At 45.5% G+C, this 22,532-nt stretch overlaps 1 protein-coding gene across 1 annotated transcript; it reads left to right on the top strand.

The window, feature by feature from the left end:
* Positions 1-108: 108 nt before the first annotated feature.
* On the top strand, positions 109-19,308 carry LOC308055846 (uncharacterized protein; the record flags this gene model as incomplete). Its single annotated transcript, XM_080370367.1, has 7 exons — positions 109-186; positions 625-1,300; positions 3,413-3,532; positions 6,464-6,557; positions 7,712-7,877; positions 9,532-9,588; positions 18,510-19,308. 5 exons carry the CDS (start codon positions 109-111, stop codon positions 7,752-7,754), a joined length of 1,011 nt encoding a protein of 336 aa, XP_080226493.1. The 3' UTR covers positions 7,755-7,877; positions 9,532-9,588; positions 18,510-19,308.
* Between the last annotated feature and the right edge of the window lie 3,224 nt (positions 19,309-22,532).

Here is a 22,532-nt window from a genome sequence, read left to right as displayed (position 1 = left end):
GGCGCATGAGCAGAAGGGGCTTTACCCCGCGGGGCGTGGTTTCCTGCCGCGCATGCGCATTACGTAATCTGCTTTTCCGCATGCACAGTCCCATTACTGGCAAAACTCATGGTTGCTCATGCGCAGAATGGGCTTGACGCCGAGGCGCTTGATTTCCGGTGGCGCATGTGCATGACGTCATCGGCTGTTACGCATGCGTAGTGGAGTTTCTTTGAAAACTAAGGGCTGCACATGCGTAAAGTGGATTTGACACCGTGGTGCGCGGTTTCCGGCGGCGCATGTGCATTACGAAATCGCCCTTTATGCATGCGCAGAATCGTTTTTGGCAAAACTAAGGGCGGCGCATGCGTAGAATCGGCTTGACGCGTAGGGGCGGGGTTTGTGGATGCGTATGCGTATTATCACATAGGATTTTACGCGTGCGCAGTCGCGTTTCTTGGAAAACTGAGGGCAGCGCATGCGTGGAATCGGCTTGTCGCCTAGGGGCGCGGTTTGTGGCTACGTATGTGTATTACAAAATCCGCTTTTACGGATGCCTAGTAGCGTTTCGGTCAAACTAAGGGCAGCGTGTGCGTAGAAGTGGCTCGACTGCAACGACCTGGGTGCGCGTCACGCCGTCGGTAGAATCTTTCCCGCTCGGAGGACACGCGTTCGAGCCCCGTGGTCTGGTACCAATTTTTGGTCGCCAGATGGCAGCAGCGCTCCACCAACCGTGCGGCTGCAGTACCCAAGTATTTTTCGCTAGATGGCAGCAGCGCTCCACCAATCCCGCTGCTGCAGTACCCACATTGTTTCGCTAGATGGCAGCAGCGCCCCACAAACCGGGCGGCTGCAGTACCCAATTATATTTCGCTAGATGGCAGCAGCGCTCCACCAACAGGGCCGGCTGCAGTACTCAAATATTTATCGCTAGATGGCAGCAGCGCTCACCAACCCGGCGGCTGCATTACGCAATTTTTTCTCGCCAGATGGCAGAAGCGCTCCACCAAGCCCGCAAAGACACGAGGGCCGGCTCAGAGGAGCCCGCGGCGGCACCGAGCCCCTTCCCGGCCCGACGCAGAACGAGAGCCCCAGCCCCGCCTCGGCCGGCTCCGGGCCGCGCTGCCCGGCGGGGCGTGGGTGGGGCCGGCGGGCGTGGGCGGGGCCGGCGGGCGTGGGCGGGGCCGGCGGCGGGCCCGGCCCGGCCCCGGAAGGGGGGTTCATTTCCGGCCCGCGCGGCGCGCTGGAGCGGTGGTGGCGGTGCGGGGCTTCCCCGGGAGCCGGGAAGGCTTTCGGGCCGGGACGTGCGGCGGCGCGCTGGGTGAGCGGTCGGTCTGAGGGCGGCTGGGGGCCGGGGGGCGAGCCCGGGCGTGGCCGTCGGGCAGCGGCCGGCCGGGGGGGGACGTGGCGGGCCGGCGCTCGGCCGCGGCAGGGAGCGCCTGGTGCCGGCGGCGGGCGGGCTGAGGCGGGTGGCCTGGCCCGGGACCGGCGGGGCTGCCGGCGGTTCTCGTCTCCCCGGCAGTGACGGTGGTCAGCGGTCTCCTCACGGTGCTGCCTTTTTTTTTCTCGGAGCTACGCCGCTACCTCAGTGAGGAGCGGCGGCGGGGCGGCCCCGGTGCTCCCTTGTGGCGGCGGGGCCCGGGAGAGGGGTCGGCCCGCGGCGCCCTGCCGCCCCCCCCCCGCCGCCTCCGGGTGCCCGGGCAGCCGCCGCAGCTCTGCGCGGGGCTTTGTCTTTCCCCCAGCCGCCGGCCGGGGCCGTGGCAGCGGGCTGGGGCTGCCTTGGGGTCTGCGGTAACGCTGTCGCGGGGGGGCGGCTCAGGAGCCTCTTCAGCCCCTGCGAGCGGGCAAGGGGAGGAAAAGAAAGCCGGCGGCGGACTCCGCCTCCCCCTCCCCATTGTTGTTTTCTCTAAAAAGTATTACAGACGGCAAGCGCTTAGCTACCGGGGAGGGTTGGGAGGCAGCAGCTCAGGTGTCTGGCTGATCCTGTGTCGTGACAGTCAGCCCCTGGGCCGGAGCAGCCGAGGGGAAGAGGCCTTTGGATTTGCTTCCCAGTGAAATGGGGCTCTTTTGTTTTTTCTTTGTATCTAGGTTTATCCGGATTGTACGTTGACAGATCAAGGGGAGCTCAACTGAAGGTCGGTCCAGATGTTACTTTTCCACATGTGCCTTGTGCTTGTGAGTCGGACTGCTGACTGCGGAGGGATAACTTTTGTACTTGCCCAGGGCCCGCAAGGCTCCGTGTGCCCGCTGCTTCCGAGTGCTGCGCTGCTGCCTGGGCAACAGCCGGGGAGGAATTGTTGGTCCCTCGTGGTTACGCAGCCAGGCCTGCTGGGCGCTTAAACCAGCGCGTCCAGTCGGGCAGTATTATTTTCCTAGATTGTAAATGAGCCTGAGGCATAAACCCATTTACATTTCTGTATGGCGGTGTACTTGTCAGAGAGCTCAGTCACACTGACGGAGCTGGCACAGAGTTCCCTTGGGACTCCAGATTTGACTGTCTTGTTGAAAGGCTCGAGAGCCTGCTTTGGAAGTCACTTGGCAAGGCACAGCTTTGCCGTGAATTTTGACTGTAATACCAATGCCACATCTTAGCCTTTCTCCAGAAGTTATAAAAGCAGAATGAGCGTTAAGAATCTGATTACCTTTTAACTAAATTCAAAACAAAGTTGCGAGATGAAGTGACTGGAAGTCCTGCAAGTCTGACTGGGTATTGCTGCCGTGCATGTTATCTGCCTGTCTACCTGCCTCGTGTTCTGCTGTGGTAATTCCTTTGGGTAATGCGTTGGGCTCTGAATGTAGTGCATCTTGACTTCCTCCTGATCCCCTGTGATGTTATCGGTCTTTGCCTTCCTCACGTTTCACAGGGCGTGGGAAGGCCGGAGAGACTGGAAGCCTCGGCTGTTGTGTGCGGAGAAGCTATGAGCCTTCTAAGAGAGCACGTAGCCAGCAAGCGCATCGTGGTGCTTCGGTACCAAGCCGATACGACAGACCTCAATGTTTTTTGTGAAAAGGGATCACAAGGAAATGTGCTGATGTTGAAGAGGGAAAGGTGGCGGGGGAAGAGGTAGGAGGCAGTTTTCAACCAATTTTAGGCTTAACTCCTGTGTTCTTGAAAATGGTTCTGGGCTTTGAGGGGTTTGCTTTTGGCTTTTTGCCTTAAGCGCGTCTACCTTTCAGGGTAACGCTTTCTTGGAAGTTGGAAACGGTCCTTCTGGGACACCAAACCAAACCCCGTACCTGGGAGGGCCGTTTAGGGTGCTGCACCGTGTGTTTTATTCCCTGTCGGTCACTTGACACTAGCTGTACATGCTCTCCCCGTTTGGCACGTTCTTACCCTGCTGGCCGAAAGATTCTGTCTTTTCACTTCCTCGGCTTGCCACAGGCCATAACAAATGTGTGTTCATAGACCACTTTCCTTGCTCGCTGCTTTCAGATTTGAGCATCGATGCCATGGACGGAGCAGGAGAGCCTCAGCAGGACGTAGAGCACAAGCTGTTTAAACAGCGCTTGGATAAAGCTGCCAATCATGTGACTCCAGAAGCAGAGAGACGCGGTAAGATGCTATTCTGTCATTCTTGGATGGATGCTCTCACAGCCTTTCCATCACCGTATGCCTGCTATGAGATTCATGGGAACAAGGGACGGCTGAATTCACAGCGTTTTAAACACCACAAACTATTGACAAGTTTATAGGACACAAGTCTATTACACTGGCAGATCAGACAAGCTCCTCTGTGTGTGTATATACGTTATACTCGGTACTTTTGCGAGGCAAGTCTTTGCCTGGTCCCTCTGAAATTGGGACAAGGACTCATTGATGCATTTCAGGAGCAAAGCTGCTGAGTGAATAGGCTTTTCCTACTAGAAATCAAGCAGCTGCTCTGGCAAAACTTGACTTTGGTTGCATTTTTAAATCCTAGGAGGCTGAGAAATGGGACGAGCTGGTTAGAGGAAAGAGCCTCTCTCCAGGGAAGGTTCCGCTGACTTGACCCTTAAGCCTAAACTTGTGTCTTACTGTGTTTGCGCTGTGTGTGTTAATGCATACCTGATTAATAGATTCCAGTTGATTTATCAGTTACAAGTTGGAGTAAGTGGTCCTTGGCTACATAAACCTTTCCTCTGTATTTTTTGACATGTTATGGCTTACTGTTCTACTTCAATACTACAAACCGGGAATGATTCTGGTAGTGTTGCAGTCTAACGGTAATACTGCAAGACTTTCTTTCTAAAACATGAGGTCCTTGTTATCTGTTCTGGGAGATAGTGTAGTTCTGTGTATTGGCATGAACTAAAGTTGCTGATTAGTTGTAACACAGATTTAGCTTTTCTGTTCTTAAAGCTGAAAGGCTAAACTAAGCCAAGAACTGAACAGTGGGTAGGTACGAGACCTTCTGGTGTCACAGAAGTGAGGTGATAGCGTTCTTACTGTTGTGTCATTTAGCAGCCTTTCTGTATTCAGAGGCTGTGGCGTGACAAATGTAATGTCTGGGGTCAAACCCTGCTTTTTTGTACCCAATTCTCTGTTTCCACATATGGGCCCCTGCCTTACTTGTGTTGCCAGCCTCCACTGGGATTACTAGGTCTGAACCGGTTGCTCTCGCTCATTATATTATCAATGGAGAGGAAGAGAAACTTGCAGGGAGCAAACAGTCTCATCCAGGAGAGGCATTTTGAAAGCGATCAAATTGCATTGCATGCAACGAGCAATTTCTTCTGCTGTCTGGAAAAAGGATATGGCTAGTTTGATTTCCACCACACGTGTGGCAAGTTAGATTGGAAGTGTCCACCCACCTTTGTGAAACTCTATGATTATCAGTTTCTGTTAGTAACACTTGATGTTCAGTCAGTTATTTAAATGGCAACTATAGCAGTATTGTCTGGTAAAGGAAAAATCCACACAGACGTGGTTACCGCTGGGCTGGCTTTAGTCATGACTCAGCTGGGTGCTCTCTGAGGCAACTCGACAGGCAGCTACCGATTACATTCAGAAAGCTGTTACTAGTTGCTGTATCTTGAAAGACTCCGTGTGTTGTACAGGTGTTCTTCAAATGGCAGGAATCATGGCTTTGACAAAGCGTAGGAATTACTAAGCTGCATTCTTCCTGACGCTATCTTTTAGTGTAATTACAGGATCAAAACCCATACTGGTTGAATTCTTAATTGTACTCTCAACTTGTTTGAATGTTGTAAGCTGTAGAAAGTAAGTCTCATACAGTGGTTTAAGAATGGGTATGTTTTTCTAAAATTTTTTATTTGCTTGATCATAACTACCATAAAGTGAGGTTAACAATTGATTTTTCATGCATATTTCATACTTCCTAATTAAAATCTCTTTTTTTCTGTGGCTAATACAGATGTCTTACATACTCACTTCTGTCCACCTGTTATACCTCCCAATCTCAACAAAGAGGGTCCCGATAACATTTTGTCCCCTCAGCAGTGTGTGACTTATCACCTGCCCCGGCCTTAGTTATCCAAGAAGCCGCCTTCTCGAGGCTCGTAAGAGGGTAGTGCGGCGGTGCCTAGGCAGTGAGCCTTAGAGGGCTTTTGTAATCCAGCAGACTTGGTCCTGTCCTTCAGGATTTGTGAGTGGAACAGCCTGGTTTTAAGGGGCCTCTTCCAATAAGAACCCATGTTTCTGAGAATTTTAGACATGCAGTTCCTTGGCTCGCTTATTCTGAACTCCAGAGTTTACAGACCTTTCGTATTTGTTTTGGGAAAGCAAAGGTCCTGTTTGAGTTTTCTGGAGGCGTGTCTTGCCCTTTGGCAGGTTTCAGCTGTCACCAGCTCTCATCTCCTCTGTTAAGAGTCCCTCTGCAGCCTTCTGCATTTAAGAACATATTTGTGCCCCAGCTGTACTGTGGCTGCGCATTCAACACACAGGTGGCACAGACACTTGCAGAATTGTAAAATCATGACAAAGATAGAAATTCCTTGGAGATTTCTAGTAAGCCAGTGGTTAATGTGTGTGCATTGTCAGCATCGTTGTACTGGAGAGCTGAGTGTCAGTTTTCCACTTGGGAGATTCCCACTGTGATCTAGTTTCACAGCAATATATAACTGTGTTCCCTACATATCTTGGGACAGGATTATGCGCTATGCGCTGCTGTCTGCTATTTAAAATGCTGTTTGTGTAATAGGTCCTGTATCGGTCGCAATTTGCTGTTTGGGTCTGCTTTAGACAAAGTTTTAACAAAGCCTTTGTGCAAGTAACATCTGCTCAGCGCTCCAGCAAGGCTTACAGGTGGCTGGTTCTTTCTATGGAGGGTGTTCTTCAGATGGCAAACGCTACTCTGCTTGTTGATCTTATTTTGCAGCTCAACAGGCCCTGTGCATTCTTTCAGGTGAGCTTCGGGTGCAGGATGCGCAGATTCTGATACAAAATCATTTCCTTCATGTGTAGAACAGTTTCTGTGCGTAGAGCAGAAGTACAAGATAGTGTTTCTAGACATGCCTCGTCACTATGAATCCTCTTTTGTCTTAGAACTGGGGAAAGAAGAAGAAAAGGTGTTTGATCCAAATGCTTTGGATGCCAATTGCTGTGAAAGCTGTTACGGAGCAGAGTCAGAGGACATTCGGTAACCTTTACATCTTCTTAGTGCTTGAATCGATACAGTTAATGTGGCATACGTGTTGGAGGTTTTTTTCCAAAAGGTCTGTGAAGGTCTGTGCAGTGAAATCCTCCTGAGCACCTGTTCAGAGAATGGTGAGAGCTGTTGTGTTTTAGTACGCCTGTGCTGCGCTCACGATTGTTAAGAGCGTGCACAGTTAGGTTGTCTGTTTTGTCTGCGTGCCTGTTTAAGGGCAGTAGCACAAAGATTGTATCTTAGCAAACAGAACCTTTTCTGGGATTACTTGGTGTCCAGAGGGGAGCTGTGTAAATTATTTCGCTGTTCTGTGAGCTGTCTCGGAATAAAACCCAGTTATGGCTTTGCCTTCTCGTTTCTGCTGCAGGCTTTGCATCCTTATGGGAGCAAAGACCAGACACCCATCACTCAGACAAATGATGGGTGTCATTCGGTGTTTCTCATTCCTTCTACCTGCAAATTTGTGTAAGAATGGATTCGTGATAGTCCACAGGTTCTGGACTATCCTTTGCTATTATTGTCTCTGTAGTAACTTAGTTTGTCACGTCTGTCAAGTTGCATCCTTCCCCAGAGATGTTTCCATCTTGAGGGATTCATGATTCCAGCCTTCAGCTTTTTGTTTTGTCCAGCACAACATGGAACAGAGACAGACAATTGTTTTTTCTGGTGAGCGTGACAGAGACTCTGGTGAGTCCAGAGGTAGAAGAGCAATGAAGAAAGTTTGCCATTAACCTTGCCTCCGATGTTGGCAGTCTTTCCCTAAAAACGGAGGAAGGGAGGAATAGAAACAGGTAGATGCTGTGTTCACGTGGGGAAGTTCCAAGCTGCTCAGAACTGTGGGAGACTTCCCACAGAAACAAATGTCATTTCTGCAGCAAATTTATTTGCCAAGGATGGACTTGGCTGTCTGAATGGACAACTAAAGCCCTCTTCAGAATTAAGCGCTGCATTAAAACAGCTTGCATCCTCGTGCCAAAATCTCAAAAAGTACGTCAGGAAACTCAAGCGCCTTCAAGGAGCATTAGACCACCTTTCAGTGTCCAGTTCCTGAAGTTTGCTGCTTTGAAACAAAATCCACCGGGGATTTGAGTCCTGAGCTGGAGTGTCTCTTTATCGCTGTAAAGATGATGTTTGTGCTCTTGCAGGTGCTGCAATACTTGTGACTGTGTCAGAGAAGCATACAGGTGACGAGGCTGGGCCTTCGAGAACCCGGATAGCATAGAGCAGTGCAAGAGGGAAGGATTTAGCCAGAAAATGGAAGAGCAGAAGAACGAGGGCTGCAGAGTGTACGGTTTCCTGGAGGTCAGCAAGGTGAGAGATGGGTTTTGCCGTGAGCCCGTTGCATGGTGGTGATGAGCGTCAGAAGGCACAGTCGGGGCACTCTGCTCTTTTTTCCAACTTTAAGTGTTCACAGGACTGTAATAACCCCTGGGCTCTGCGAGGTACTTGTGCCTGTAGAGGGGTTCAGTAGGAGGGTCAGGAAAAGGGTGGGAAGGGGCAAATTCCCTGTTTCATGACGTGGGCTGGCTGGAGAAGCTTAGCTTTTTCTACCATCTAGCTAGTGAGTCTTTTTACCAAGGTTTCTGGAGGGGGAGGGGCAGCTTCTTTGCGGTGAGGTTGTCCCACCTGCCCTTCTAGTCTCAAAACAGAGACCACCGGTGGGTGCTGGAGATAGCAGTAACCAACAACTTGTCAGCAGAGGTGCTGGGGGGAGTGAAATGTTCCCTTCTTTAGAAAACCAGTGGAAGCAAGACTATTGGAGTTGTCAAGGTTGAAGATGCTTAAAGAGATGTTGTTTGCAACTGGTGCATGAAAATGTAGTACAAGATGCGCCAGATGACTATGTCACTACCCTGTCATTTGGCAGGTTACTGAGCTCAAAACACTGGGATGTGCAGGTTACGTACCCAAGTACATTCTAGCAGTCAGGCCCAGGGTAATTTATTTTTACTACTTTATTTCAAAATCTGGAGGTTTTTTTACATCTTTGTGTACTATTCCTGGAGACAACATTTTTTATTTCTGAAAAACAAAACCAAAACCAAACACACCCTGCCCTTTCACTCATGAAGCCAGACATTGTGTTTTGAATATCATGGGTGCTGAACCATTACAGGACCCTTTGCCACAAAGTGTGGTGAGCAGGAAAGTTTCAAAGGGGAGTGCTGTGGGTAGCAAGGGTCCAAGGGTGGGTGGGTGTCACTAGGGAAATTTCTGGGGGCCATTGTTAGGCACTGGGACTTTTGCACATCTCCATTCTCATCGGGTCTGCAGTTAACATATGCGATAGGTTTGCACGGACATTCAAAGGGGTAATGTAGCGTGTGAGCTTGATGCATTGAAATCTTCCAGGGGAGGGTGTGTATGATTGCTAGCGAGTGTCAGGGAGGACTGACACCTAATATGCATATCCTTTTCATGTTCAAGGTTAAAACTTTAATAACCTTTGTCTTTTGGGGGATTTTGGAGTGTGGGGGTTTTTTTTGGTGGTAGGTTTAGTGCTTTATTTTTGAACACGGCTTGTTTTCATGGATGCATAAGTACGACCACTGTTGTTTATTGTATTAAGGGTTTTCTTACTCTGCCTGCTCACCCTCCCAGTTACTTTCTCCACTCCATTTCTGTGATGCCTTGTGATACCTTTTGATATTTCCTACAGCAGCAGTTAGTTCCCTCCCGGTAGACTTGATTCCTTCTTCTCATTTTTATGTCTGCTAAAATACTCTGCATAGAACAGTTGTTGTCAACATCGGTATGTGATTATGGCTTTCCACGTGACTGCCTGTGAGGAAGAGGGGAAATTCATGTGTCTTTTAGGACGATATTTGCTGGTATTGTCACCCATGACAATGAGTTGCTTATTGTCTATCTTATTCCGATAAAAATTTTAAAATCCAACCGCCGGTATGACTGCTTTGTTTATGTAGATTCAGGCTTTTTAATGAAAGATTACAGTCTCCTGCAGGTAGCCGGAAATTTCCACTTTGCACCGGCAAAAAGTTTGAACAGTCTCATGTACATGGTAAAGTATTTTCTTTTCCTGCTTATTGTGACCTTTAGCTTCCAAGTGTTTCAGACCATTTCCTTTGAACATCTTTGCATTGCTATCTGTGGTAACAGCAGCACTGCTTCAGGGGGGAGGACATTGGTGAAATTTTGTAAGAGAGGTTTAGAACTGTATCGGGAACGAACAGAAAAAAGTGTTTTCTCAAGGTGCTGCCACATGGGTCTGGGAGAACATGGAGGAGAATGTGTCTGGGCAGTCTCTCAGCCTCACTTGTTCTACAAAACTTTGCTGCCCTGCTGTAAACAACTTCAGGTACGGTGTTCGGTCCAGGACCTGAATATCAGTATCTCTGGAAGGGATGTTTTGGAGAAAAGCTCTTGAGAATTTCAAGGCAATTCAGAACTTTCAGAGTAAAATTTCAGTTGTGAAGGACTTCAACTTCCTCAAGTGTATATAAATACACAGTGGCTGGAATGACAGTGGTAGTTTACAGAACCATAGAATGGTTTGTGCTGGAAGGGACCTTTAAAGGTGCCCTAGTCCAGCCCCCCTACATGAAGCAGGGGCATCTTCAACTGGATTGATTTAAAGAATCATTCACCTGTATTCAAGTGAGTGGAGGTTATCTTTATTGGGGATCGCTCCACCAAAGTCATGCACCCCAAGGGGATTTTTCAGTCCCCTCTTTATACAAGTCACTCATACCTATTCATTAACTTTCTGGGAAATCGTTTACATATTCATTACAATTCCAGGAACTCGCTTACATATCTCCCTAAGCTAGTGACCATGATTTAAGTCCTTGTCTTTGCCACGCTGTATAAACAACAGGAACTTGGGACCAGACAGCCTTTTTAAAGATGACAAATCCAAGGACTCAGCAATTAGTACATCCGTCATGTTAGCAATAAGGGCCCTTGGACGTTTCCCAGCTTTTAGATAAACATAATTACATCATCCTTTAGATAACTGGCACATCATTCACCATTCATTCCCCCCTTTTCTAGTAACTTTTGCAAATTCTTTTGCAACTACAAAAAATCATTATGCCTTATGATCATTCTTCGACAGCACCAAACAAAACATTGAAGTAATACACATATTCCTAAAACTATTACAATAAGTATTATAATAAAAGCATATTTTAACCATTCCAAATTAGGTAACCATGAAGTCAGTTTGTCCCATATAACTTTAAAACTCCATGATAAATCATCTTTAGTAATTTCATGCAGGATCTGCACCTTGTTCCATATCTCATGGATGTGTGTTTAATCATTCCATCCGTCAGTTTGGGAACAAGTATTTTGCCCTGGGTTTCCAGGACATGCTCCTCCTGTCTTGTTTGAGCTTTCCAGTGACAGTTATTATCACTTTTCATAAATATTGTGGTGGTTAGGCTTAATATTTGTAAATCAAATCTGGGACCCAACTCATATTTTATTATCAAATAGGCAATATCCTCCACCATAGTCTGGCTTTTTCCAAAAGTCTGGCCAGGTAGTCCATTTGTCATCGAGATAATTCCAGTTTTGGGAGGCCACCCCATACAGGGGTGTTATCAAGCCTCCTTTAGGAAGAGAGGTACATATCCAGCATTCCTTAGCTTTCGTAGCATTAACGATCATTTGCAATGTTTGAAGACTGGTATTGTTTACCCATGCTTCAGTTTCTAATATTTCTACAACAGTTACAATTAAGATCAGAATAACTTTACACAAATGTCCCTGATCCTTTTGACAGTCCATTGTGTCTCCGGAGATTTCTTTACGATCTAAAGAACCATAGTCCCATGGGTCCTGCCAGGGTGACAGCCCATGATTTCTCAGGAGCCTTCTTTATCCAAGAGTAGTGAATCCAGGCTGGTTATTCTCTTATCTTGACGGCAGTGAAGGTTGTCAGCAGCACCTGATAGGGTCCTTCCCACTTTTCTTCCAAAGGTTTCCCTGAAAATGTCTTTATATACACATAGTCACCAGATTTAAAGGAATGGACTGGTTGATCCAGCCCTCTGGCCCTTGTTCCCAATACTTATTTATAACTTTTAATTCTCCCTGGAGGGTCTTCACATATTCACACAAATATCCCTCCCCTAACTGCCTTAAATCTTCTCTGGCAAATTGTAACTGGTATGGTCTCCCATATAATACTTCAAAAGGGCTCAAATTCTCCTTTGTTCTCGGTTTAGTTCGTATTCTTAATAATGCCAAGGGAAGAGACTGTGGCCAAGTTAGATTTGTCTCTTGTCCTATTTTCACTATCTGTTGTTTAATTAAATGGTTTATTTTTCCACTTGCTTGAGGCCTGTAAGGGGTGTGTAATTGCCAATCTATTCCCAATACCGTACTCACTCATATTATTTTGGCACAAAAATGTGAGCCTCTATCAGAAGAGATTGTTGCCGGAACCCCAAAGTGGGGGATAATTTCATTTAACAATCCCTTCGTTACCTCTCTTGTTTTATTTGTTCGACAAGGGAAAGTTTCTGGCCAACCTGAAAACGTATCAGTCATAACGAATAAATACCGGTACCTCCCCTTTTCTTGGGAGTTCAGAAAAATCAACTTGCTACTGTTGTCCTGGATAATTTCCTCTACTAATGTTCCCTAGTTTTATTCTGTTTGCTACATTGGGATTAATACATTGTTTTATTACAGTATATAAGTTTTGCCCTATCGATTTCTGATTTAGACTTTTATATAACATACCAGCTCCCCAATGAGTCTTATTATGTTCTATTACGGCTGTGGTCCATATTAAATTGGACGGTACCACTATACGGCCATCTGCCAAATAAGCCCACTTATTTAATTTTATTTTACCATTCATGTCCTGAATTAGCTTTAGGTCTCCTTTAGAATAGTTTGACTCCTGATCTGTACTTAGAGTTTGGATTTTACCGTCTGGTATTAAGGATAGTTCCTCCTTTCCTACTTTCTCTGCTGCTCATCTAGCCTCATGGTCGGCCAGGCGGTTTCCAATTTCCAAATCAGTGCCTCAATGGGCCATCTTATGTTCTTCTTTCCTGGACGACCCTCTTATAACAGAGGGGGCCATTCCTCACATCAAGGTCTGGCATGGCACATGTCCCCACCGCTCAACGCCTACTGGGTTGCAGCCAGCAGCAGAGCTCAAGATCCTTCTTGGTGGCAAACACAGAGGCCAACCCAGTCTTGCCCTTGATTGTGGTAGGAGGCACTTGACCAGCCTTATTCCTTGTACTTTGTTGTCAATGCAGAGTTTCATCTGCACATCCCATAACAAGTCACTGTCATGGCAAAACACAGATTTACATTAGTAGATCTACTACAGAGTGTATTTTATTTCAGTTTTTATGCCAATACCCCCCACAGCCTTGCTGACCAAGGGATATTGTTTTACCTGAACTAGGCAGGCCTTCCCTTATCATTTTTACTGTAACAGGTAAAGCATTTTTTTTGCCTTACGTGGAATTTATTTCCAGATATACCTGGTTAAAGATTTCTTTTACTTCAGAGAGGTCCTCTTTTCCACTTTTCTGTTGAATTAAAGATAAGCTCAGGATTTCAATCACTTGATCATTTTAAACTTTTGGTTTCATTTCTCCTTTTTTAAATGTCTAGATGTTCTAATAAATCTCATCCCAACAAAGATTTTAGTGAATTTGGCATTCTTACTTGTTTTCTTAGTTTGTACTTTAAAGGTTTCAGGATGTTTTCCTGGTGGCCAGCAGCTCCCACAACTGTAACAAATTCTTTTCACTGAAATTTAACATCAAATAAGTTGTTTTTGTATTCACTAAAAATTCCACCTCATTTTTTTTCTACATCACGATTATCTAGTAACAATCAACTTGAACCTTTATCTAGTTCTATTAGATCATCCTGATAAGTCCTTCACAACCAACTTTCAAAAGTCTAAATTTCCCCATCAGAGATTCACCTTTACTCTCCTCAGACCCACTGCCTGCCCTAGAGGGGCCGTTACCGGTCCTGTTGTGCTGCAAGGGGTGACACTGTCAGGTCCTTCTGCTCAATTGTCAGCAACAGCAACCCCCTCCTCACCACCATCAGGAGGATTCGGGGCAGGAGATGCTCTTCCTGCTCTGCAGGTTACACAAGCCTGCCTCTGCAGCAGCACTTCTGTTTTAACTCTTTCTTACCCTGAATGCAAATCTGCTCCTTGTTGCTTTAAGTCTGCGTTCTTACATCCCATGCCTTCGCAGGCAAACAGCAAACACCCTGCCATGCGTCCCGCAGGACTCAGCCGCACCTTCGAGGGGCTACGGGGCTTTGTACAAACTCACCCCAATAATTTAACACTTTCACAAGGTCTTTGATTCTCCACACACATACCCCGCTGCAGATCTTATATACATTAGTACAAATTTTTTTTATCTTACAACGTGCTTCATTCTGGTTGCTCCACAGAAGGAACCACAACCTGAGCTTTTTTTTTTTTTTCTTTTTTTTAAACATACAAAAAATTCAACAAGAACATCTTTCTAGTTTAGGTCTCAGTTTTTCCCTATCCTTTTCTAGAGCCATAATCAAAGATCAGGTGGTAATCCCGCACTCCTTCTGTCACACAAACATATCTGCACACATTACTTCATCCCACTTTTGTTCTCTACAAAGAAACAGCATAAGTTGTAAAATTGTGTTGTAATATAAGACCTCCTCTGAGTGGCCATCTTTCACCATCACCTAATGTATACAAAGGCCACCAATTCTGACAATATTTTTTAAATATCTTTTTGTTCAGATTTCCACTGGGAATTCCGCCAAATTCTTTCCAATGCTTCAAAATACATCCCAGGGGTGTTTTGTTATTTATTGCTTGGCTCAGTCTGCCCCCCATCTTCCTAATAAGTTTGATATATTTGTCTACAATGTATTAGTTATTACTGAAGGTACCGTACTTATCTCAGAACATACACCACCGTTCAAGACCTCTATTTAGCCTTATTTCTTGGTCTTTTTTTTTTTTTTTCCCCTCTCGGAGGAGATAATGTATCTTAGACACTTGCCACCCTTTTTTTGAGTATACAGACAGCACTTACGACACTAAGGGCAGAGGCTAATTCGTGCTTTTTCCAAATGATGTTAGCTCTAATGTTTTGTCCAGTCTCCTGTTGGAAGACGGGTTTGCCGGAGTCAAGAAGACGCTCAATATGAGTTACGCATCTTGCTCAACTTTATTAGTTTCTAACACTACTTATATAGAACCGATACACATGCACATTCGTAAAGCAGAAATATAACTGGTTAGTAGTCTCTAAACACGCGCGGTTCTCGCACCCCTAATTATCATGACTAAAATAAGCATTCTATCCATGTAGCTAATTGTGTTGCTGTGCTTCAGCCTTGTAGTTTGTTACTCCCTATATTCCCATACGGTCCCTATCTCTCTTGGCCCTGCACCTGCTTTCCCAGCAGCTGTAGCTTGTTACAGCCACGGCCTGTTGGCACAACATAATTACTCAGTCTCAGGATTCAAGAATAGCTCAAGGCTACCTTTCTTATCTTCAGCACAGCAACTTCAGTACAATTCTGATTACAGGTCTGTTCTAATACCAGGCCTGGATTGTGCAGATCTTCAGAGATTCTAAAGCCACGCTTCTGCAGCCATTCTTCTACAGTCTCCCGCTCTAATTTCTGATGATGCATTCCAACACTTCATAAATCTATTTTTCAATCGCTCCGTCCGTCTCTGGCCGGCCCCTTGCGGGGAGCACAGACACACAGATCGGGACTCCCCACTCGCTTTGCAGTGACACCGCGTCTCTCACACACGTCACACTCTCTGGGCAGCCCTCAGTCACACAGGCAGTATGTTACCTGGTACCCTGCACTTACATACAACTCTAGGAACACTGACAGTTTGCGTTATCACACAAAGTACACATTTCAATAAACAGTTGCCAAAAAACAGATTCTAATTTTTTCTGGCCTTAAGCAGAGTGTTAAGTTTTCAGCTATTTGCCTAGAATTACCAGAATTATTTTTTTTTCCAACATACATTTCTTAACTCCAATTTTGAACTTGTAACGAGACAACACATAGAACAAACAAGACACAGAGCGCTATTTCAGTTGTTACATTCTAGGAATTCCCCAAATCTGAAGACAACCTAAAGGAAGTTTTTAGCTTCCCAAATCTTAAGACAATCAAATAGGGCTATTACCCTTCTCAGAAGGCGTCCCTTCTTCTAACCCTGCAAGAGAGCTTCCCATCTTTCGTCTTATGGGCTAAAACCAAATCTTAAGATAATCAAATATTCAAAACAAAGAATAAATATAAATACCTTTTATGCTGTGCAGAAGTCCTTGTCCACCTGTGTGAGAAGCCGAGAGCCAGGGGAGTCTTGCCGACAGAAGATGCAGTCGGGGGCCCTGAGGGTCCCCAGGCCCCTGGATTCCAGCACTGATGGAGAGTTCTCCTGGCTGGCTCGCCAAATTGATGCCAAAACAGCACAGAGTAACTGCTCAGAGACGAATTTTGTCTTTTAGCAGCAACCCCCACCATATACTCAATAATTCTTTACACTATATGCACTTTAAAACATATAGAGGTTTACACTCACCCCTCAGATGCTCAAGACAATAACCACGTATCAACTTTCATAATATACCTAATGCAGAAATGTTCTCACGTTTCCAGCATAAAATGAGTATAATAATTATTATCAGTAACCCTATAATTATTAATCCTATATACACAGATTGACTTCGAGTCAAACATGTCAGTCTTCCGACCAAACCAGAATCAGAGTTCCATTATTACCTCAATACCGGAACGAATACCAGAACAGAATCAGATGCATACCTGCGGTGCTAGCTACCCGGCATACGCCGTCCTGCATAAGCATACAATGATCTTATGTCTTACGGACAGCTTTACAGAGGGACCGGTCCCAGAACAGAAATATCCGAAACAGTACTGTTTAAAATATAATATTAATACAATATTTTAATATAATATTTGAATAAAGATAGTACCTTCGCTCCGTAAGATGGAGTCCTTGTCTGCTCCTGCGGTGATCGAGATGAGATGAGGAGCCCCTCCGGGAAAATCCCCGGGGGTACCCTAGGGAGTGCCCACTCAATGAGTCCCGCAGCCGAGCAGAGGAGGTCCCAGCTGGGTCACCAAATTGATTTAAAGAATCAGTCACCAATATTCGAGTGAGCAATTATTCGGCAGCGCTGGATGCATGGGGGATCACTCCACCAAAGTCATGCACCCCGAGGGGATTTCTCAGTCCCCTCTTCAGCAACTCATACCTATTCATTAACTTTCCAGGAACTCATTTACATATCTCACTAAACTAGTGACCATGATTTAAGTCCTTGTCTTTGCCACGCTGTATAAACAACAGGAACTTGGGACCAGACAGCCTTTTTAAAGATGACAAATCCAAGGACTCAGCAATTAGTACATCCCTCATGTTAGCAATAAGGGCCCTTGGACGTTTCCCAACTTTTAGATAAACATACATACCTCGTCCTATAGAAAAGTGGTACATCATTTATCATTCAATATTTTGAAGTACTTAATTTTGTCAGTACTATTTGATGACTGTTAGTCTGCTACTTGGAGTGAGGAGTGGGGTGCTGGCTGAAACAGCCGCGATGCCCAAAGCCTTTCCAGCACGTCTCTGCCTCCAGGCACCAGCAAACCCAGGAGCAAGGTCCCAGTACACAAGCTGGTAGCCCCAGCACAGCCTGCAGGAATCTCACAGCCTGTAGTTCAGGTATTCAAGCGTTCTAGGAAGCTTCAGCACACCCAGGTGACGTTCTATAACCAGGAGCGTAAGAGAAGGTGTGTGTATCCACCATCCTGCCTTTCAAGGTGGAAGACATCCTTGCAACCTTCCCTTACAAAGCAGCATGTGGACTCCCAGGGCAACCAGGCCACAAAGAAGAAACCTTCCCAGCTGCCTTAACCAAGCCACCACCCTTTCCTCTGTCCTATAGACAGAAAAAAGTACTTCCCCCCCCAGCCCACCCCCCCACCCCACCCCCCCCATGCCAGAAGCAACACATAAGGCAGACCAAGGATGACACTGAAGGTCACAATTTGCACTCACCTAATTACAGCTCTGCCAGGGTCCAGGCAAGCTGTTTGATCTCACAGGGACTCAGCTTTTCTACCCACCAGGCAAGTCCAGCAACACTTCCTCGGGAAAAGACAAAGTCACAAGGGCCAGCAAACAGCTCCCATTCAACAGTGCTGCGAATACTATGGAGAGGCTTCTCCCTCCTCTCTCTAATGCCTGAGCAGCCCAGTATTTTGAGCAGCACACAGAATAAGCTTTCTTAGTAGAAAATGATACCAAGTTAGTCTGATAAAAGATAGGCACAACAAGCATTACTGAGAAACCTTGTTACCCACACCCTTACAGCATGCTGGCTAGACCAACAGATCTTGAAAAAACACCTGTAGCAGTCCTGAAAGGCAGCGAAAACAGCATCTCAGCTCTGCGGATAGAACCCAGATGCAGATGATATTGCACAGGACAATTAAGGTAGAAGTTGATTATGCACCAGCTTTTCCCCAGCAACTGCTTACCAGCAGGGTCTTGTGCCATACGAGACACAAGGTGTCAGACTCCACGTTTGCTGCGGGCTGACGTGCCCAGCACATCTGCAGCCGGGTCACAGCTGCTGCCTCTCTCACCCACCCAAAACCCTTGCAGAGGGAAATGGAAGGGCACTGAGCATCCAGCTGGTGCCTTCAGCCCTCGGCACCCTCTGTCACTAAAGAAAAAAAGAACAAGGCATGGAAAATTATGCCCTGGCACCAGGACCTTCTTCCTAGAGGCAGCCCTCAGCTGAACCGCTGAGAAACAAGTACCTACAGTTTCCCTTTAGCACAGCCTCAAGGCAGATGCCTTCTTGTAACCCTCCTCCCTGGCTGCCGCTCCCACCTTTTTAATTAGGTGCTATTTTCTCCCAGACAAGCTCACAAGAACTTGCTGGGCTGCACACCAGAAGATGGCTTCAGTTTCATTTCCCTAGGACTAGAAGACAGAAATTTCCAGCCCTCTTTGGAAACTTTTTCTTTCCTGGCTGCTCTCCCCAGCACTGAGAACTCCTTTTGTTACTGAAATCGGAATGAAGAACTTATCAACACCAATGTGATGTAGATAACAGACACTTCTTTATTAATGGCCAGGTGCATGAGTGAGTCCTCTCACGATCAATGCACACCAGCTTTCAGAATCAGACACCATATGTAGAACTTATTCATGCATATTCATTAAGTATTCATGCATAATCATAATATATTTCCCAAAAATCATTAACATATTCTCCTCCCATATCCGATTCTGTGCAGTAAAGGTTAGAAAGTCTAGAAATGGGTCTGGGGTACGATTTGGGTAGGTGGTATGTGAGTCGGTGGTCGCGATCTCCCCCTGCCGGAATTACCTTTTACTAAAGTTCACGGTTTCTTGGCAGGCACCTACAAGCTGTTCCAGTCGACTCTCCCCAGTTCCCATTAATCCTATATTCTGACATTTCAATATACTTCGTACATACAGAAGACTAGTCAAATACAAAGAAACCTGTAAAACCCTGAATTTGTTACCTAAGTTTTAAACAATGATTCTAGCCCATTCTTCTGGCCTTGGTACAGGGCTGTACTAAGGATTTCATAGCAGCTTTTACTGTGCAACTATAAGTTTCATTAAAATATTTCTTATCCCTCTATATTTCTATTAAAAAAATGATTTTATAAAATCAAATAAAGTCAATCAATCTTAACTTATTAGCAAATCTGTAACATTTTTACAAATGATAGCTCGTGAAAGAAACATCTGGGATTAACAGCCCTCCCTGGTAGTTAAATGCTTGCCCTTTGCAATACTTTTTAGAGAAATCAGCAGTGCCATGGTGGAATTTTTAAAAAGTGTACGATTGCAGCAATGCAGACTTAATAATTCAACAAATTACTCCTCTGGTTGCCACTTTAAAATATGGTTGTTTTTGTCGAGGTCTTAAAAATACTCTCAATTTAACAAGTGCCTTTACACCCAGAAGAGGAACTCTGTTTAGTTGCAGAAAATCTACTATTCAAAGTCAAGGACATCTAATTTGGGCATTGAGTGATGGAACCTGGACAGCTCATTTATCATTAGATGGTAAGGTGAAAGGAATTACTTTAGGCATGCCAACAATGTGCCTGATTTGGAAGAAATCACCATTTAGAGGACCCTTAGAAAGTTTAAAATCAAAACAAACCTAGAGGTCTGACACAGATGATGATACTTGGAATGAACCCTCAACAGGAGTAAAAATTGGCTGGGCACTTGAATCAGTTTTGAATCCTATAGCCTCATATAGAAACAGAGCATGGCTTTATCAGTTAACAGGTCAGGTAGAAGAGTTAGCAAATGTCACCAAGAAAGGGTTTAAAGAATTGAACATACAGTTACAGGTGACTTCCAAGATGACTTTGCAAAATAGAATGGCATTAGATATGCTCCTACTTAAAGAGCATGGGGTATGTGGGTATCTCAAGGATAGACTGGACCACTGTTGCATTCACATTCCAAATGTCACTCAAGATGTGGAACATGATCTGGACCTATTAGGTAAAATTGAAAAGGAAACAGAATCAATTTGAGAAGATATGTCAGAAGACTGGCTGGGGAAAATTTTTAGCAAACTGGGATGGAATTTGAGCTCTTGGATACAGTCCATAATCAAAACTTTGTTTCTGTTACTAATCGTCTTTCTGATGATCATGCTAGTATATGCATGTTTGAAGAAACATTTTACCAATAGAACTGCAGTCAATTGCATGATCATGAGAGAAGTATCAACTATTCCAACAAGACATAGTCCGCCACCAAAATATGTTGAAACAAATGTTATGTAAATAATGTGAAAATATTGAAATAATAATTTTCAACACTTTCAAACGAGGGAAATGCTATAGCTTTGCCAATAAGTTAGAATTAATTGACTTTATTTGATTTTATAAAATCATTTTAATAGAAATATAGAGGGATAAGAAATATATTTTAATGAAACTTTTAGTTGCACAGTAAAAGCTGCTATGAAATCCTTAGTACAGCCCTGTACCAAGGCCAGAAGAATGGGCTAGAATCATTGTTTAAAAATTAGGTAACAAATTCAGGGTTTTACAGGGTTTTTTGTATTTGACTAGTCTTCTGTACGTAGAAAGTGTATTGAAATGTCAGAATATAGAATTAATTGGAACTGGGGAGGGTCGACTGGAACATCTTGTAGGTGCCTGCCAAGAAACCGTGAACTTTAGTAAAAGGTAATTCCGGCAGGGGGAGATCGCGACCACCGACTCACATACCACCTACCCAAATCGTACCCCAGACCCATTTCTAGACCTTTCCAACCTTTACTACGCAGAATCGGATATGGCAGAATCGGAAATGTTATGATTTTCGGGAAATATTATGATTATGCATTAATATTTAATGAATATGTATGAATAAGTGTTGGAGGAAAATGCCAGATCACTGCTGCTGTAGGCTGTACACCTCAGCTTTGTCCCCTGTATAGCCCAAACCAGGACTGCAAGCGCAGCCAGCTGATAGATGCTAGACAATAAAAGTTTAATATTAATAAGATTATGCCTGACAGTTCAAAGGAGCTTTTTAGAACAGGAGACCCTGATCTTTAGAAGGCTGAAACGATGGAGATTGTCTATTGTGGTTACTCAGAACTGGGATGTATGGAACCTGAAGCAATCATCCTTGAAAGAAGAAGCAAAATAGCAAGGTGATCAAGATACGGAACAACCTGTGAAGCTGACTGTCAAGATAGGAACTGAGAGAAGATTTATTGTGGAATCAAGAGATTATGTAATGTTTAGGTAGATACTATAAATATGTGACTGAAAATCTTGTAAGCTTGTCACTCTGCGGAGGTGACCCAACACCTGGACCAATTAAAACATGCAAACCTAGAGTAACCTATAAGAGTTCGAGTCTCTTCTTTTACAATAAGTTTTGTATATGGTGTCTGATTTTGAGACCTGGCGTGCGTTGATCGTGAGAGGACTCGCTCACGCACCCGGCCGTCAATAAAGAAGTGTCTGTTATCTACATCACATTGGTGTCGATAAGTTCTTCATTCCGAGATTTCGGTGCCAAACCTAACCCCCCTAACCCGCATGTGCAATAGCGTGACTGGCAAACTAAGGGCAGCGCATGCGCAGGCGGGGGTGACGCCACGGGCCGGTGTTTCCACGGGCGCATGCGCATTACAAAATCGCCTCTTACGCATGCGCGTTGTGGTTTCTGGCAAAACTAAGGGCAGCACATGCGTAGAATTGGCTTGATGCCGCGGGGCGGGTTTTGTGGCTACGTATGCGTATTATGACATCCGCTTTCACGCATGCGTAGTAGTGTTTCTGACAAAGTAAGGGCAGCGCATGCGTAGAAGTGGCTCGACTGCAACGACCTGGGTGCGCGTCACGCCGTCGGTAGAATCTTTCCCGCGCGGAGGACACGCGTTCGAGCCCCGTGGTCTGGTACCAATTTTTGGTTGCCAGATGGCAGCAGCGCTCCACCAACCGTGCGGCTGCAGTACCCAATTTTTGGTCGCCAGATGGCAGCAGCGCTCCACCAACCCTATGCTGAGCACTGGCCGGGTGAGCACTGGGCGGGATCTCAGCCCAGTTTACACCACCGGACCCCGGGGATGCTCGCTGCGGCTGCAGGGTTCACATTGCTCTGCCCTTTTCCCACTCGCAGCCCGGGCATTAATACTTATTGCCTCCGTCTGCAAAAGCACTCATGTGGCTCAAGCTGTTAAATCCTTTCCGTATGATGCATTCCGGTTTGCTGTGGGAAATAGGGGTGCGTTTGCTCTGTTTGCATTTGGAAGCACGTTAGTAACAGCAATTTTAAAAAAATATTTTTTTAAATAGAAGAGATTTTGCAGGAGTGCACTTTTTGAGTAGGAAAAAGCGAGAGGTGGGAATGTGTGGCTT

Source organism: Falco punctatus, assembly GCF_963210335.1.
Source record: "Falco punctatus genome assembly, chromosome: 20".
Classification (NCBI taxonomy): domain Eukaryota; kingdom Metazoa; phylum Chordata; class Aves; order Falconiformes; family Falconidae; genus Falco; species Falco punctatus.
Note: the sequence above shows the minus strand (reverse complement) of the source record. Positions and strands in the feature narration are given on the sequence as shown.